The sequence below is a fragment of the Wolffia australiana genome, chromosome 14 (genome assembly GCF_029677425.1).
Source record: "Wolffia australiana isolate 7733 chromosome 14, ASM2967742v1".
Classification (NCBI taxonomy): Eukaryota; Viridiplantae; Streptophyta; class Magnoliopsida; order Alismatales; family Araceae; genus Wolffia; species Wolffia australiana.
The window spans coordinates 3,423,675-3,437,883 of NC_135848.1; the positions used below are offsets into that span (position 1 = coordinate 3,423,675).

Genomic DNA, 14,209 nt, shown 5'->3' on the forward strand with positions numbered 1-14,209 from the left:
AGTTCATTTATCATCATCATCGATCACTCATCCTCATCCATCCTCATCCATTGGATTCCCTATCTATACTCTTTTATCATTCATTTCAAGTGTCCCTAACACTGTTACGATCTCATCACCTATCTCTTGTTTCGTTTAAGAAAACATACACATTCATCTCTTCCATTTTAATCATTATTCTACCTTATTTTCAATACTTCCATCATCGCATCTACTATCGTCACCTCCCGCTGTCACAATCCCATCTCGTCTTCCCACACTCTTACAATACATTAAATCATAGAGTAGTAAACCCTAAATCATTCAACACTAAAACAACTGCTTGTCGTTAACGCTAATCTCGTCTCACGCCACCATTCCTGTCTACGTTTATCCTCTTCTCCTGCTCAATGATCCACTACTAGTACTAACATGATATTCGTCCATATTTTAAATCAGTACTACTACTATTGTTATTACTGTGTTTGCCCATTCACTACCTTTTACGCTGAACGTAATCCTTCTCACCTTCGCGAAGTCAACCGTTGGAGAGAGCACTTTCCCTAATATCAATTCCTTGTGGAGATGACCCTTGCTCGTCACTAACTAATTAAATTATTTTATGAGTAAATGTTATAAATATTATTAATCAACTTAATTTCACAATGAAGTAATTTTACCCTTAATTTTGAGTTTACCACTGTCTATAGATCTGTATTTTGTCAATATCAAGCTGACTAGGGCCAGCGGGAGAGCTCCACTTGTCTTTTGCCTTCTAACTTTGATTAGTGATGGACACCAATAAAACTTAATGGATCTGAGATTACTTTATTTCACTTATTCTACAAACGTAGGGACAATTCCAATATGATATTTACATGGAGAGAGGGGTATATTTATCATTATGAGAGTATGGATGGATAGAAGAGTGATGAGCAACAAAGCTTCAGTTATAAAAAATGTAGCCTTAAACTCCTGGATAGCTACGTATATAATCTGAAGTTGGATCATTGTGAGCAGTTATAATTTTCTTTAACATTGTTGATGTACATGTCAGATTGTCAATGCATTAGTCAATCCTTGGATTCGCTCAATATCCCACATTGATTTCCACATTTTGATACATGGCATTGGTGAAATCATATATAAGTCATAGGATTTTAATGTAATGGCATGTTTTCTCGTGTTCATCACATTTGATTGTGAATACACTCCTATTTTTGTTAAGTCACCACATGTCTTGCACATCAAAAAAGGAAACTGTTAGCTCATGATTGACCATTATGGCATTACAACTTGTGATGCCATAATGGCACATTAACTCATGATTTAGCAATGATTAGCAAAACTAATCATTAGTGATAATCAATAGGGTTTAACCTCCATTAAACTGGATGACAAAACTTGGAAGAATCAAAATGAACCTTAAAAAAATCATATGCCCCTTTAAATAATTAAACACCACTTATTTTATTTTAGAAAATTCCTTACAATATTTTGGTATAAAAGTTATTATTTCTATGAACATAATGTCACAAAGTAAAAGATATTCCATATTACAACATTATTTACAAATATGATACCAAACATTCCATACAATACCAAAAATAAAAAATTAAATATCATGATCAAAATAGATGTAATCATTTTATGCTCGATTACACACATATCTTTAGTGTAAATAAAGATAGAAAAATTCATGATATTAATTTAATTGTTGGCTTCTTATCTTCTTAGTGAAATATTTTACCAAATATTTTCCCAAAATAGCTCCCTTTGTACCTCAATAGTCTGACACAAAGTGTTTCTGAGATCAGCCATCCTCATTAATCCTATGCATTAAACGGAAGGCTACACAAAGTGAACCTCAATAATAATATCTGAATTCCTTCTCAAATTGCAACATTCATTAAGAGCGTCATGCATGTAAAACAGATGGTATGACATGAATAAGTATGAATGGCTTGTCAGCCACTTATTTCTATCAAACCATGGAACTAACCTTTTGTTAAATGTGCCAAACCAGAAAAAGTAAATATTTTTTCTCTTTTATTCATTTTTAAAATAATTGAGCCCTAAGGATTACAAAGTTAGTGGCACAACTGATTAAAAAAAACTGAAAGTATTGTTAGAGGTCATTAGTAGGAGGACATGATGACATTTAAGTCGTGAAAATGATAACATGTAGTCTAATGTGAACAAATATAAATGAAATAAATAAAGAGTGTGAATAAAGGCTGAAGTGGGCATATGTAATGAGGGGATCGTTGAAATAAAATAATACTATTTCTACTGTTTGCCATCACAGACATTGGGATGATGAGGATTCATCATTGTCCCCTAATTCACTGTCATAATGAAGGAAAATGTCATCGTCATCGGCATCATCCCTCACAATGGAGATGCTGATGATGAGACAACATTGTTCTAGTCATCTCCATTTGTCATGTGTAGGGACAATTGCTAGTAACAAATGAGCATGAATTTGAATTGAAAATTGGGCTCCTATTGAAACCAGTTATCCCCCTATCTCGCAATATATATTTCTCTATATATAATCTAGATCTCCCTCACCCCTCTTTTTATTTGTTTTAATTTACTCTCTTTCTTTGTTGGATTCAATGCTGGATCCAGCTTCCACTATTCCAATCACTTGATTTTTTTCTATGATTTCCTTCCCGTATCGTAAATAGTTAAATTATAAGTTTTAATCAAGTTTACTCAAATTTTAAACTAGAATTTGAGGCTGCACAATTTTTGGATGGTGAAGTGCACGTTAAACGAATATGATTCTCCTTAAAACAAGAATGAAACTAACTTCCTCAGTCCAGTTACATCAGTCTGAGTCTACCATGCAAAAATATATAGAAAGAAGCAGACAAAGCACATGTATCCAAAATATCACATGTTCTAATATTGGCACAAAATAAAGACATAAATAATTGATATCAAGTTGTTAATATGGTACCATCACATGGTACTATATTATTTGATTAAACATGTATAAAAATGGAGCTATACTATAGACTGCATACATAGAGATATGGAGACAAACTATAGCTTTTAGGGAGAGTTATATAGGAAATATTTTAATTTGTATCTTAACTTTCTTTAAAAACTCTTTTTAGACTCCCCCCATGATAGTATTTGCTGTTTAAAACATTTCTAGAAAGAAATTTCGTGCTCAAAAGCCTCAAACTTCGGCAAAATTTCAATTATTCGTCATCCAAAGACGTCATTTTGCCACGGCGATGACGAAAAAATGCGATCGATCGCAAACACTATCGAGAGAAGGAGCAATCTTTTTGGGGGGGAAGAAGCGCCGGTCAAATTTCCGGGATTTCTGATTTCTTCCTGAGAATTAGGGTTGCCGTTTCCCTCTTCACCGGCGAGACGACGCCGGTTTTCCCCATTTGATTTTTAATCTTTGAGAAAAAACTCGGTTCTTTGGTGATTTTTTTCAGGAATGGAACAGTGGGTCGATCATGCTGCCCTCAAATTTTGAAGGGTTTTTTCTCCTGCGATGGCCCATCGAAGAGCCAATCGGAACTACTCCCCCAGACCTCGTACCACACCAGCCGACTGTAGAATCAAGACATTGTTTGCTATAATTATGTAGGGAAGGTACGTTGTTCATCGCACATTCTCTTACGTTGTTCCCAGTGAAGTAATTTTTTTTTCTTGAAAGAAGATCCCAGTGAAGTAACTTTTTTTTTTGAAAGAAGATTCCAGTGAAGTAATTTTTTTGTTTTGGAAAGAAGATCCCAGTGAAGTAATTGTTTGATGCAGATAAAGGAATCGCAGCAATGGAGGTCTTACCAGTCACTGAAATTCAACATCCGGGGGAATCAAGCAAAAGCGCTTTTGATCTGGGTGAACAGTCAGAATTTGTTCAGGAATCTTGTCAGATTGACGCAAAGAATGAGTTGAATAAAAGATTTAATGAAATAAATCCTGGTGACTTGGGGGAAACTCTGAGAGAAGACTCAGGATTGTTTGGAGGGGAAGAACTCATGACCAGCACTCTCCTTGAAGAGGCAAACCAAACTTGTAAACCAGAGAATCAAGAAAACAGTAGTGAGGAGATGGAAAACCCAAGAAATGTCATTAATCCTGGGGATTTACTTGAGATAAAAGAATCGATCCATCCATCATTTTTAAGTTCTGGATTAGAGAATTCTTCTTCCGTTGACGTGTTTACAAAAAAGGCTGCTGTGGAGGGCCACCTTTCTGTGCTAGACCGTCCCGAGGCCTTTTGGGTGAAGGTTTTTATCTATTTCTCTGTATTTTATTAAAAAATAAAGTCTTCGACTCAGCATATTGTGATGGACGACATGATTTTGTTTTTTCTCTCCTTTCTTGCGTTTATTTTTTTTGATATATTTAAGTTTTAAAATGTTATTTATCTTTTTAACTGGATATTTCTGGATAAAAAATTGCATGAACAAGGAGTGTTGAAGGTTTAGAACATAGTCTACTCTTAGTTTAATATTCATTACGTTGAAAAAAGTCTAACTACGTTACTAAGAATTCTTAATATATGTTGTTGATGTGAATAGATTTCTTCTGAAAAGTTGCCATTTGTCAGTGGAAGAGTTGGATATCTCGAGAGGTCCTCGAATATTTGACTTCCTACTAGCAACTATTTCAGTCCTCTGTTACAAGAACTTGGTGTAGTCATTGGTGGCTACAGCTTTCTTCAGCAAAGCCTGTAATTAATGATCAAAATTTTTTGCATGATTTAAACCTTAGTGCTCATTTGAAGAACTTACAAGTTTTGTTTTCCTTGTTGGCCAGATGTACTCTCAATTCTTGATCAAATACAATAATAGAAGTAACACTATTTTTTATTTACGTCATTATATATCCTTATCACATATGTTTTACGTTCTAAATCTTTTTCTTGGTAGTTCATGAACCTAGAGTACTAGCTGTAACGCGCTGTTTCTTCTTTAGTTCTTTCTTTGCTATTTATATAACATTTTTTTGAATAAAACTATTTAAATAACATCCCTTACGTATGTTTTAAAAAAATAACATGCCTTACGGTCATATAGTAATAATGCACTCTCTCTCATCAACTTCCTCCTAAGATCATCTTGCATGTGATAGTAGGGTTCATTCTGTTCCAATGACGTTGATGAATTGAGGAGGTTCTCATCGTTGTGAATGGCCGGCGAAGTAAAATGTCCGTTCTGTCAAAAAAGTTATCAACATCAAGGCCAACGTCAACTTAGGCGATTGACATTCACATTTTCCGGATCAGTGATTTTTTAACTAGAATTTTTCTTGGCTGATTATTTTTTGGATGACATCAACTATATGTGATGGCCCCATCATCTTCGTTGTTAACAATCTGCTAACATCTTTAATGACAACACCCGAAAATTGGTCGATATCATCATTGGAGTTGTCATCGTCAATGGGGTGTTCTTTCGACAAAAAAATGTCAATGAAGGTCGATGATGTTGAAGTTGAGAGTGCCGATCTGTACATGTTAGTTTGTCCAAAATTTATCTAATGTCTAATTCATCTTCCCTTTTTCTTGGTGCAGTGGGGGGGCAAATGGCAGACATGCATTCGGTGTTCAAGGGCTGATTATCCACTGTCATCTTTGAAGGCAAAGCCCAAAAATGAGAGGAAATCTTATTTAGTGGTATTCTTTCCCGATACAAGGACATATTCGTGGGTGGATACTCAACTTCTCCATCCTATTGATGAGCTGCCCGCATCTCTTACTTGTGACTCTCATGACACATGGACAGCGTTGGTCAGGGATCTCACATTGCCGCGTCGATGTATCATACAAAAGTTGGCGCTTCTGATGCTTGACGTCAGTGACCAGCTACATACGGAGGTACGGGGCTGCAGATAATATCCTCATTGCTTCTACGGTCATTTTTGTCCTTTAACCAGTAGGGTCATTGTGATTTCCCTTGAGGTTAGTGTTCCGTTTAAATATAAATAGTCCTTGTAGGAGGGCAACAAAAAGTAGAATTGAAGTTTTCATAACGATTCCCTCTCTCTCGGCGAAGTTCATCCCATTGTTTATCCTCCCTCTGTGTTGTCCATTCTGTTGTTATCCACCTTTGTATGGTTCGACAGTGGCTCTTTATGTTGACTGTGCCCCCTCTCTCTCTCATTCATCCTGTTATTGTCATTGTCTGTGTCTAGGAAGACGATGACACTGATGACTCATCATCATTGTATTTGACATCGTTATCATGCTTGTCATCATCTTTATTATTAGTGACAAGGACTCATCATTGTCAACCCAAGAGGCAGACACAGCAAGCCCTACCCCTTGCCTCTGCAGAGGCTCCCTCGTCCCATCAGACCATTGTCTAAACTCCCTCTTTCCCTCTCTTCTCGGGATTAGATGTAATTTTTTTTGGAATGATGTTATGTATTTGCATCTTACCCTTTCTCGAAAAAAATATTTTAAGCTGTTATTTTATTGATATAACGTTTATTAGTCTTGCTTTTTTGAGACCGTAATGTATTTAGGCTGTCATTGAAAGTGCACGCAAAGTCTCTGCATGGAAAGCTTTTGCAGAGGCGGCTTCTGTATGTAAGGAGTATCCTGAGCTTGGGATGATGCTTCTGAAGCTTCATAGCGTAAGCACTTTAATCCTATCGTACTCTTTATTGTGTCGAATTTTCAGTTAACATTCATTATTGTAAAGCGTGATTAAATATATAATTAATTGTGTATGTAAAGCCTAACTGATATAGTATGATCTTAGAAGGGAGATAGTCTGATTTTATGTTAAAATATTTCTTCTGCTTTGTACAAAACTGTGTATTTGAGATGTATTAACCGTGACTCTGCATTACTATCAAATCATTTATTCATGAGATGTATCATAGCTCTGTGTTTGATATTGTATGAGATGTATTCATCTCTTTCATATGTTAAATTTCCTTACTCTCAAATCTTTGATTGATTTACATCATACTCTTCGACATATATTCAGTCAACTTCTTATTTTCAGACTTTGTTAAGTCCCACTGTATGTGTATCTCTTTTTAAATGCAGATGATACTGCCTGAGTACATCAAATACGATTGGTCAGAGCTGTCCTTTGACACGTGGGTCAATAATTGTAGACATGCTCAAAGTGCAGAAGCTGTTGAGCTAAAACTTGAGGTATTTTCTTCCTTAGTATTGTTTTTAATTAATAATACTATCTTCAACCTTTCATTTTCACTACTGCCTCTCTTACCCTCCATTAAAGTGAGCTGTCAATTCTTATCAAATTTTCTATTACCACTGAAATTCTATCTTGCTTCATTTGTGTTGCTTTGTACCAGTTCTTGTTTCACTCGGTTTTTAAAACCTTGGTTCAAATTTAAAGCTGTTGAAATTTCAGTCAACCTTTTTGTTTGACTCAGGAACTAGTTGATTCTGTACTATGGGATGACGTGGACAAGCTTTGGGATGCGCCCTCTCAACCTGAACTGAGCACGGAGTGGCGGACATGGAAAGAAGAAGCCACAATGAATTTCTTCACCATCCTCTCCGGAACTGATTGCTCGCTTGATACATTGACTGTTGACCTTCCTCCAAGCGTAGGGTCTGATGTCCGTCAGAAGCGTCGCAAGTTGGACAATCGAAGCCAAGATATCACAAAAAGTAGAAACTCTTATGTTGGCACATCAGAGATCGGAGAAGGCAGTTTCACCCCTGACAATAATTTTGAAAAGAAACCCCGTCAGTGTATGGGCTTTGTGGAAGCCAAGGGGAGGCAGTGTGGTCGGTGGGCAAATGAGGGTGAAAATTACTGTAATGCCCATCAGAGAAATGCTAAGGTCATGCTACGAGAGCCCGACAAGAGCCAAACTGACCAGGATAAACTCAGAAACAGGAGATGCACAGCATTTGTGGAAGCAAAGGAAAGACAGTGCTCGAGATGGGTAAAGGAAGGTGATATTTATTGCGGTGTGCATCTCTCAAATCATTTCATGAACAAAAATCCTGAATCTGATCTCACTCCATCGATTGAAACCTCTTCCACGTGTGAAGGAATGACTATTTCTGGGAAAAAATGCAAGCACCGTGCTCGATCAGGCTCTTCATTGTGCAAGAAACACCAGATCAAGCAAGCCTATGGTGCAATGCTGTCAAGTACCTCCATTTCAGTGAGGGAAGACTCAGATGATGGTCAGTGCATTGGAAATGGCGACAATCAATGTGAAGAAAGAGGAATCAACCACGGTTTGTACTGTCAAACTCACCTGCCCAGTTTTCTCAAACGCACTGCAAATGATGACGACAGAATATTGTCAGAGGAAGCGTTTGACTGTGCATTGAGGAGTTGTTCATCGAGAAAGGAGAAGCTTTATCTGCATAGAGCATGTGAAATTCTTTGTAGATTCATAGAATTTTCGCCTGGAGATTATATGAAATGGGCAATTGCCGAAGCCGCCAGGGACTTGAATGTTGGAGAGCAGCTATTGAAGTTGGTTTCTTTTGAAAGGGAAAAGATAGGCCAGGTTTATGGGTTCGCTGCTGGTGAGAGTGTAGGGGTGCATTCATCTGAAGAACATGGGCTCAAGTGTAAAATATGCGGGGAACGGTATTCTGATGAGAAGGTGCTCAGTGCGCACTGGTCAGAAGCGCACAAGAAGGAAGCCCAGTGGCTGTACAGAGGGTTTGCTTGCAGTGTATGCCAAAGTCTTTTCACCAACAGGAAATTCCAAGAAGCCCATGTCAGAGAGAAGCATGGAGATCAGTCCCTCGACAGTTGCCTTTGTTTCTACTGCATGGCTTGTGATAATCTCTTCGTTGCCGCAGATGAGCTGTGGGATCATGTGCTGAGTTCTCATTCATCAGAGTTCAGTCTTTCCGACTCAACGAAATTTTTCAAGTCATCTATAAACAGTGGTACCTCAAGGAGTGAAGATGGGACCCGAAAATATGCTTGCAAGCTCTGTGGGCTGAAGTTTGATCTTTTACCTGATCTTGGCCGCCATCACCAAGCTGCTCATAGGAATTTAAGGTTTTCTGCATGTGCAACGCCATTGGAGGAGAAGAAGAAGAATCATAGGAAGTTCCATCGTTCTGGGTTTAAGAAAGTCCTGAAACCAGAGAGTGGTCATGGTCGATTCAAGAAATTGCGGAGTTTTAACATGAAAAAATGCGTCAAGGCAATAAGTTCCGTGGTTTCTTCTAGATTAAGAAAGCAGGCGCAGGCATCACAAGAATTGCAACTTGGAAGGTTGATGGAAGCAGACTGCCAACGCGTGGCCAATGCCTTGTTTTCTGGGATGAAGAGGACAAAACTTTTTCCTAGCAATTCAGAGATTTTGATGATTGCAAAATCTACTTGTTGTCGCCGGAATCTCCATGACACTTTGAGCGAGAAATATGGTACCCTTCCGAGAAGTCTTTATTTAAAGGCCGGAAAGCTGTGCAGCGAGGCAAACATTCAGGTCAATTGGCATTTGGAAGGCTTCAGCTGCCCAAAAGGATGTTCTTCTACAGAAAAAAGTCAATCAAGCCTTCTTCCTTCTCTGGTCCCTCTTGAGATTGTTCCTGAGAAGAGAACCGCCTCCTCATCTGATTATAGTACATGGACAATGGAGGAATGCCATTATGTACTAACTCCAGAGAATGTCAGGCGTTGTCCGGTCCGAGGAACAATTATTTTATGTGATGACATAAGCTTTGGCCTTGAATCAGTTCCCGTGCCTTGTGTTGTTGATGAGCATCTTATTAAGGAACAACTTTACGGCGGATCTTTGTTCTGGGAAAGTCTTGGGTTTTCGAGGCCTTGGTTAGAATTTTCGTATGCGACCAAACGATTGCTTGATCCTGATCTTGGACTCGATACCAAAGTAAGATGCGTTAGAGTTCATAATTCACTTTCTTCGTACTAATCTTGTGTTTTCAAATACTTTTCCGCAGAGCTCACAGCTAGGATGCACGTGCTTGGGGGCAAAATGCAGACCAGAAACTTGTGATCATGTTTATTTGTTTGATAATGATTATGAAAGTGCAGAGGACATTGATGGAAACCCAATGTGCGGGCGATTTCTCTACGATGAAACAGGACGAATCTTAGTAGAGGTGCATTGCGGAATTTTTTTTTTTTTTTAATATATAGAGATACAGGAAACTTGAAACTTGTTAAATCTTCCAGGAAGGTTGCCTTGTGTATGAGTGTAACTCAATGTGCAGCTGCGAGAAAACCTGCCAGAATAGAGTACTGCAGAACGGGGTCCAGGTCAAGTTGGAAGTTTTCAGAACGGAGAAGAAGGTCTAGACTTGTTGATAAGACAAGTTCTTTTCCTCTGTAATTAGTGGGAAACATCTGTTTTCTGATTATTTATTTATCATTAGGGTTGGGCTGTCAGAACCGTCGAAGCGATCTGTCGTGGTAGATTTGTCTGCGAGTATGTTGGTGAGGTTTTGAACGACGTGGAGGCCACTCGCAGAGGTGAAAGGTATGCAAATCATGTGTAAATTCACTATTTTTAGTTGAAAAGAGAGAGTAGATGGAGAGAGAGTGTAGAGGGAGAAGAAAGAGATGTCTGGATGCCTTGGTTAATAATAAAACAGGATTAATAAAGTTTATTTGCAGGTATAATCTGATTATGGTGAATTTGGAGGCTTACTAAAGGTTTATATTCTCAATGAAGACTTAAGCCTGTGATTTCAAATAACATTAGAGCTGTTGCTCTTTCCTGGGACCTACTAGGTTTGGTGGCCAATGATGAAATCATTATGGTTATCCCCAAATTTCATCAGCTCCATCCATGTTTTGGGCTTGGGATGGCAAACCATTGTCAAACTGATGGATTATGATGATGATGACAGCTCAGACGCAGGGTGATTGTAATGATCCACCATCATTGTTCTCATCGATGCCAAAATAGGGCTGGGCCGAAATGAATTTGTCATGATTAATGTCAAACCCTACTTCCTACAATCACTGTATTATCGTGGAGGCCTGGAATTAGTTATCAATTGATGGATGACGTTGATTTTTATTCCAAAAAAAATGGATGACGATGATAACAGGTGATGACAAATTCATCATTGTCCTCCATGTTTGTGCTCTATCTTACAATGATGATGATGACTATTTGTCATCAACAGACAGATGGAAATGATATTATTGATTTTCTGTCATTATCGTCTTTGTTAATGCCAGACCCTATTTCCTAGTATCATGTTGAGACCCACTGATACTCGTAATGAAAACTCCAAAATGTTGTCCTCAACCAAGTTCAAACACAGAACAAATGGGAAAAGGTGGAAAAAGATAGAGGGAAACGGAAAGGAACGGAGTGGAGCACGCTTGATCCATTTGTCGCCAGGAGGCTCGGTTGCAGGGTTGAAGGTCGTTGTAGGAACCAGAAAGGAGAGGAGTTAGGGTCAGGGGAAAAGGGTGAGAGAGAGAAGGGAGGGGACTCACGATAGGGTTTTCTTCATGCCTCCCAGCTCCCTGGTCTCCTCTCTTAAATAGAGGGTTGGTCAGGAGCAGAAACGTCCCCCGGGGAAGTTGAAACGTCAGGGGGCCTTTTCGACTTCCATCTCCGGTAAACCCTTAGCGGGGTCTTAACATATCACTTTTTACTTTAGGAGGGGATTGTGGCTCTGAAGTATTCTGTCATTGTTCTCTGCAAAGATAGTGCATCATCTTCGGCTTCATAGCTGACATGAACTTCATCATCGAGGGAGGGGTGTTTTAGTAATTGTCATAGGACGATTACTAAATCCTTAGCTCTTTTCTAATCCTCTCTCCCTCTATCCGCATCTTTTTGATCTTTTGTTGCCTCCATCAGTTCCTCAAAACAACAAAGATCACTATTACTCGCTGGAATAAAGGCATACATAGATCTTTTAATTTGTCGATGCGGCCTGGGTTTATGGTGGCATATCGAAGCCATTATTAGGTTCTCACTTATGGGCCTCAGAAGCAAAGTATAAATAAAAGAAACATACCCTAGATGCAAAAAGAGGGTGTCCTGGGCATTTGCTAGAGTTGGGTTCATTTGTATTTCTAATACAGTAGATGCTATAACATATACAGTCATACTGAGTTTCTTATAATTTTTTGGTATTAAAAGGGATTTTAAACATTTATTTTTTGGTTTCTTCCACTCATTAATAAATTGTTATCTCTTGCTTCTCTTTTATCCTTTATTTTTGGCAGATATGATAGCGAAGGTTGCAGTTATCTGTACGACATTGATGCCCATATTGATGATGACGGTGGCTGGGTCTTCGATGGGAGGATGCCGTATGTAATTGACGCTACCAAATATGGAAATGTAGCCCGTTTTATCAATCACAGGTATAATTTAGTTTTCAAAAAAATATAAAATCCTTGATCTAGGTAGCTTTTGGTTGATTAGAGAAACAAATTGTATACCCTGATTGGAAAACAAGAAAAAATGGCTCTTTTTATTCTCAGTACTAAAACAAAAAAAAAGTCAGCCTTTCTGCAATCTTGTGAATAAGTTTGATTTCAGGTTGGACCACTAATATCAAATATAATTTCAAAAGATAAAAAATAACTTTAATTTGCCTTCAATCACTGATGGGTTATCATTTGCTCGTATTTGCAGCTGCTCTCCGAATCTGGTAAATTATCAGGTTCTTGTGGACAGCATGGACTGCCAGCTGGCACACATCGGCCTCTACGCCGCTCGAGATGTGAGGAAGAAAACTATTTTTACTTGTTGAGAATGTTAATCCAATTCCATTGCAAATCTGGTTCATGAACAGATTAGCAATGGAAAACCACTCCTACCTGTTGATCATGTTAATTAATTGATGCCAACTCCATTGCTAATATGGTTCATAAACAGATTGAGCCAGGAGAAGAACTTGCATATGACTATCGGTATAAGCTGCTTCCTGGAGCTGGCTGTCCTTGCCACTGCGGAGCCCCCAAATGCCGTGGTCGGCTTTACTAATCAACTTAACAGAATGTTTTTGGCCATTTGTGACTATCTCCAAGATAGAGGGTACACTTCTTCCCTGATTCAATGTCTTCATTCTGTTGTAAATTTTTGAAGAGCACTGGAATCCACCGGTGCTCATGGTTAGAAGCTGCTGTACATTGCTCCCTTCTTTTTTTTGGTTATTACTCGATTTAAATTTTTGAAGGGCACAGGAATCAACCAGTGCTACAGGGTTAGAAGTGGTTGTGCATTGCTCTCTAACTTTTTTTTCTATCACTCAGTTCTAGTAACATGATGGCTTGTCGGAGTTTTTGCCATGCCAGAGTAACGTGGAGTACAAAGTTTACAAATACTAGTATCAGAGATCAGCCAGAAATGCTTCACAAAATCCTTCTCAAATTAAGTAAGAGTTGCATTGGTTTTAGTCCATTAAGAGTTACTTGATTTCTTTGAAAAATGAAAGGCAGGTGGTTGAGAAAAGACTTAATATTGACACAAGAGAAGTAAGAGGTGTCACCCAAATGAGGCTCTCAGGAGTGTACTTATTCTTATATGAGGTATGAGGCTCTTGCAAAGGCTATGCAGTGCATGGGTTGTGCACTAGCTGTGCATGATGCATATCATGTGTCCACATGTTTTAATCCTTGGAGGTTTTCCGATTACACATCATCTCTTCCATTGGATTAGATACAACCAAACCCAAAAGAAAGTGAAATAAGTGCTATCCATTAATTTATAGCAAAGCCCAAAAACTAATAACAGTTTTAACAAATTCCTACAGAAACAATTCTAACAATATTTCAAGATGCATAACTTGATATAAAAAGATGCATAATTTCAAGATGAAATGTAAAAAGAAAGTAAGTTTAGTTTGTCCATAACTTCATAGTAATCATCATCACTCTTATGTCAAAGGTTATGTTGATCTTTTTCCTTTTCTAATATTATTTTTCAATATATCTAGGAACTTTCAAGAATTAATGGTATTTATTTTACAAATAAAATATTCATTGAATTCAAGATGCATAGGTTAAGGCTTTAGTTCTATTTATTCCAATATTTATGTGTTTATCAGTTATGGTCATAAAGCTGGCTTTAGGGCTGCATGTTGGATATATATGTGGCTGGCAAGCCAATCACATTCCATGTCTTGTTTAATATTTCATTGATGCAATTTATTCATCATAATTCATATGTCATGCTTATAGTTGAAGTCCATGCGTACATGCAATGACAAAGTGAATTATGATGAGATCACAATGTAGTGGTGATAAGTTTTGAAACATGCATTACAAATTTTCATGTTTGAAGG

General features: G+C 38.0%; 1 protein-coding gene across 3 annotated transcripts; it reads left to right on the top strand.

Annotated features, from left to right (window-relative positions):
* The first annotated feature begins 3,165 nt into the window (after positions 1 to 3,165).
* On the top strand, positions 3,166 to 13,095 carry SUVR5 (histone-lysine N-methyltransferase SUVR5). Of its 3 annotated transcripts, none has more exons than XM_078585694.1 (13): positions 3,169 to 3,345; positions 3,444 to 3,603; positions 3,769 to 4,244; positions 5,534 to 5,836; positions 6,487 to 6,597; positions 7,019 to 7,129; positions 7,375 to 9,819; positions 9,890 to 10,051; positions 10,125 to 10,241; positions 10,325 to 10,428; positions 12,144 to 12,284; positions 12,559 to 12,646; positions 12,802 to 13,095. In XM_078585694.1, exons 3-13 carry the CDS (start codon positions 3,786 to 3,788, stop codon positions 12,907 to 12,909), a joined length of 4,149 nt encoding a protein of 1,382 aa, XP_078441820.1. In that variant the 5' UTR covers positions 3,169 to 3,345; positions 3,444 to 3,603; positions 3,769 to 3,785; the 3' UTR covers positions 12,910 to 13,095. The 3 variants fall into 3 exon arrangements, 2 of the variants coding, with proteins under 2 accessions (XP_078441820.1, XP_078441821.1); XM_078585695.1 differs by having other exon boundaries at positions 3,769 to 4,238; XR_013583641.1 differs by lacking the exons at positions 12,144 to 12,284; positions 12,559 to 12,646; positions 12,802 to 13,095 and having other exon boundaries at positions 3,166 to 3,345; positions 10,163 to 10,241.
* Positions 13,096 to 14,209: the final 1,114 nt, after the last annotated feature.